Source organism: Gossypium hirsutum, chromosome A10 (genome assembly GCF_007990345.1).
Source record: "Gossypium hirsutum isolate 1008001.06 chromosome A10, Gossypium_hirsutum_v2.1, whole genome shotgun sequence".
Taxonomy (NCBI): Eukaryota; Viridiplantae; Streptophyta; class Magnoliopsida; order Malvales; family Malvaceae; genus Gossypium; species Gossypium hirsutum.
Window position 1 is genome coordinate 19,024,354 of NC_053433.1, and position 4,609 is coordinate 19,028,962.

The 4,609-nt window shown below is 30.5% G+C and overlaps 1 protein-coding gene across 2 annotated transcripts; it reads right to left on the minus strand.

The window, feature by feature from the left end:
- Window positions 1–985: 985 nt before the first annotated feature.
- LOC107897528 (HVA22-like protein k) lies at window positions 986–4,377 on the minus strand. Of its 2 annotated transcripts, none has more exons than XM_016823014.2 (8): window positions 4,141–4,377; window positions 3,187–3,245; window positions 2,901–2,998; window positions 2,213–2,264; window positions 2,031–2,094; window positions 1,719–1,814; window positions 1,501–1,573; window positions 986–1,407 (listed from the first exon to the last, which is right to left on the minus strand). In XM_016823014.2, the coding sequence occupies exons 1-8, from the start codon at window positions 4,171–4,173 to the stop codon at window positions 1,304–1,306; spliced, it is 579 nt and encodes a 192-aa protein (XP_016678503.1). In that variant the 5' UTR covers window positions 4,174–4,377; the 3' UTR covers window positions 986–1,303. The 2 variants fall into 2 exon arrangements, with proteins under 2 accessions (XP_016678503.1, XP_016678504.1); XM_016823015.2 differs by having other exon boundaries at window positions 986–1,414; window positions 4,141–4,289.
- Between the last annotated feature and the right edge of the window lie 232 nt (window positions 4,378–4,609).

A 4,609-nucleotide genomic window follows, 5' to 3' on the forward strand; every position in this document is an offset into this window, starting at 1 on the left:
ATAAAATACGTAAGCTACTGTAGAAGTTTTGCTTCCAATGGTTGACACGTTAGCTCTTCTTTTTTTTTTATCGTTTAGGTGTACGGAAAAAGGGCAAAACAAAGGTTTAATTATTCATTTGTCCTTATACTTTTAAACTTTTAAAATTTAATCCTTTTACTTACTTTTAAACTTTTAAAATTAAAGTTCAACCAACAACATTGTTAATTATTAAACTAAAAAATTGATAACATTGTTAATTAACTTCTATAAATTTGAATAAGAATTGTCAATTGAACTTTAATTTTTAAATAAACATTTACATACTAAAATGTCGTATATTCAAAATCACATAAGTCCAATAAAAGTGTTACCAATTGAATTTTGATTTTTATCTGGAGGAGCTAAATTCTTGAAATTAAAAGTATAAGACTAAATTTTAAAAATATAAGACTAAATTTTAAAAGTTCAAAGAGCATAAAATGGGAACATAATTAAACCAAAACAAGAGAAAGAAAAAAAATAAAGGAAAACAATAAAAGAAATTGTATATTTGATACACTATTAATTAAGTTTTTAAACTTCATAAATAAGATTAAAGGTTGGCAAGTAGAGGCTTTGAGTTGATAGTAGAAACTTCAATGGGACATTACAAGATTGAAAAGCAGAGCACTGATTAACGCTGACATAGAATGCATACGTATGTAAGGTATTGTGAGAGCGCAATATAAGACAATTCAAGGGCCTTTAGGCTAATGAGGAATAAATGAATGTAAAGGAGAGGTAATGTACTAAGGCTTAATTTATTATTTGACCTCTAAATTATACTTATTTTCTCACTTTGATACCTATTTTTGGTTCTACTTTGGTACCTAAAATAATTGCCCATAAAAAAATAACACACGACAGGCTGCTAAGTTTTGGGTAAAATGGAACAAAAATAACAGTTTAGATACAAAGTGGGACAAAAGAAATTTTAAATGCTAAATTGTAAAAACAAGTATAATTTAAGGGGAAAATCATGAATACAACCATGTATTATAGCGCTTATAATGTGAAAATCCAATTATGTATAGATTGGGGTATTGTAGGATAATGTATTTTGAAGATATTCTACTGTAAATTGTAAAGAACTAAAGAAGTTTGTTCGGTAGCAGAATTTTCTGCTATCCAAAAAAAAAAAATTTATTATAAAAATACTGCCTATTTCTCGTGTTCTACCCTCATTGACGACATTAGAGGCGTAAATTCATAAGTATAAATGACAATAACCTCAGAAAAACATGTTACTAACGTACAGCTTGCTCCTTTGGGAAAATAGAAACTAGTCTTCATTATCAGATTCCGGATTTGCAGTCGTTCTTGTTTCATCATTGATTGCGGGTAGACCTCTTGGTTCAGCCGGTTCCGTGCCACTCACTTTTGGGTCTGATGGCTTAGTAACAAGAAGTTTTAGCAATGATACAAATGAAGTAGGGAAAGAAGCAAATAATCTAGCAGTTTAAGTAGTATTACGCCCACCTGATCCTATAATCTTGATCATCATTGCCCGGACAAATCGAAACTCTTTTTGGTGTGCCGTGATGAATCTTGCCTGCATAAGGAGAAGTCCAAACAACCATAACCATATCTTGTTTAGAAATAGGAAGGTTGTATGAGAATATGCAACCCAAGGATGGATATTGATGAAAAGTCATGTCTACATATAACCTAAGTTAATCTAAAGGTTGGTTACATACCATTTCGGTACTTGCAATGCACATAAGTTGATCAACTCTAGCTTGATGTTTCAGCAAGCAAGGGCGCAGGTGGTTCTTGTAGATTTGCTTAGCCCCCTGTCAAAACCAATTTCATACCATGAAGCATGACTGCAAAAATATGATTTAGACACAGGCCTCAAATAGAAGAAGGAATGTCTCAGAACTACATAGTGGCCTGTAGGGAAATCCAAATTTTCTATTATAAAAAAATCAAAATAAACAAGCATCTCAGCACCTTCATTACCCTGGATTTTGGCATTAATGAATATACAAACACGATTTTAAACTTACTTCAGTAGAAGGAAGTTGAAGCCAGACAAGAAATGCAAACTTGAAGTGATAATAATATGGAAACCTGCAAAAATGGAACAAAAATCGAGTAACTTTGAAAGTCATGTAAGATGATCCATAAAAATTAGACAGTTTACAATCATAACTAGTTAGGAATAGAAACACTAGAAGACAAACGTTACCAGGAAAGAAGTTTGTCAGAGAATGTTTCAACAAGGGTGAAAGATCCATAAGCTGCAATAATGACAAGGTCAGCTACAACCAGATTTTTGTTCAAAATTAATACCATTGACATAAATCAAAACTTTCACCATATCAACATGACGGAAAAGTTGAAAAGGAATACAAGCAAAAGAAAAACCAACTGCAGTAAGCAAACCTTGAATTATTGCACAGCAAAATACTAATGATTACCTCTATCCATTCTACAGCTTGTGTCTTCACTTTTATTTCTCAATGTGTTTTATTTTATTACATGAATTTGTTAATTGCCTGCCCTTTCTTCCTTATGAATTATAAAATGGAAAGAGGTAAGGAAGTCCTAACCACTATTGCTAAACTTGTTTAAAGAAAATTGGTGTGCAGTCCAAGAAAACATTGAGGAGGTCAATGGAAGCAGTTCACAACCAGTTTTTCGCCAGCTAACTAATTATCTTAGCAATGAAACATTTGAGCTTCATGTTTACATGAAACAGTTTGACTTATACTGGCAAGAAACAACAGTGTCAAGAAAAACAAACTGCAATTTCTTTAAGAAAATGGAAGATGAATATTGCTAAAACAATATAGTAAAGGAGAGATGGTCGAAGTTCAAGATTTAAACAAAATGTGAGGATTGCAAAGTGAAAAGCTAAATAACAATTTACCAACCTGCCCAATATATAAGCCACTTTTGCTGCTCGTTTTCATCTTTCCTTTCAATTGCCCTAAATGTAGAGTATACAGGTAAAACTACGCCTACAGAACAGCTGCAACACGCACAGAGACACACACACAAAGAAAAAGTGATTAGATCAACATACACGAGTGATTCGGTTAATGCAGGAGCAATCAACTTTTACATTAAATATTTCATCACATATTAATGGGAAAACATAAAAAAAAAAAACATATCAAACATGACACCAAGAGACAAACACCAGATTCAGTAACACACCATGCCGCTCGGGTAACAATGTTGGAACCAAGTGGCCAGAGGAGTAATCGTAACCCAACCTAAATCACATGTAACCACAAAGAAAAGTAACAAGCATCAAAACCGGTAAAGAATAAATTGGATTAGACAGGTCAATTAGACTAATTAAACCAAGAATTAATGACCTATCCGGTCCAATAAATGACATTAAATTGGGTTTTCAGCAAAACAATTGAACCAGTGAAAACCAGTTACCAGTTTTAGGTTTTTATTATTATTATTATTAAATTTCGTTTTTACCTCTTAGTTCTATATCACCAGTAAACCAAATTATTTTTTTTTTGGTACATAAACCAAATGAATTTTGGTTTAAATATTTACTATATTTAATACCTATTCAACAGTAAAACAATGCATTTATACTTAAATCTCTCTTTTGTTTTTTTATTCAATCCAGTCTGGTTTTTTATTCATCAAGCAAAACTCAAAACCATAGTTTAAACCAAAAAATAAAAAAAAACATATACATATTCTATAACGAAACATTCAAATAAAATTTGTACGAAGACAATGAGCATGATCCAGGCAAAGAAATGAAACTTATTTCATTCCCCCTATAGTTAAAGCGAATATGCACAATCAACAACAACAATATATATATTTTTTTTTTCAAAAAATACCTCAAAATTTCTAGATTAAATCAGAGTAATAACTAATAAAATTTGTCCAACTTATTTCTGCTTTAATCCAAGAATGAATAATTTAACCGCTGATTTTCACATAAACAGAAAATTAATCAGTTCGAAAGCTGACAGTAGATCTTTCTAATGCCTCAGATGCAAAAACTATTCAGATTTAAACTAAATTCCAGTTAGAATATATATATTGCTCATCATAAACAGGTCCTAAAGAGTGATTAAATAGAACGGTAAATAAACCGAGAAAATAAGATGAAAACAGAAGATGGCTTCAAACCTCGCTGGTAAGATCCGATCCCAGAAAAGCCATTGCAGAATACTGAGAAGATAATCCCAATTAACCACTATTTTTACATTTTAATTACCGCTAAAAGTTTATTATGTACCTTTCGGATTTTTTCGACTTCTCAAATGAAAAAATATATATATTGGCGAAAAAAATGGAAGTTTTTTTTTTCTTTTTTAAATCTAAATTTCAAATTGTAAACGACGGCGTTTGGGGCATATTTTTATTGGGTTTTTATTTTACTCAGATTGTACCATAGCCAACAAATACAATACATCCCAATATTTAAAAATATTTATTTTTAAAAAATATTTTAAAATATTATTGAATTATTATTTTGGAATGATTTGTTTTAGTCGGTTATAATTGATTTTGTTAAAAATAAAATCTTACCTAAATTCTTAAATTTCGGATAAATAACTATTTTATTAATTATACTATATTTTTACTATTAATATTT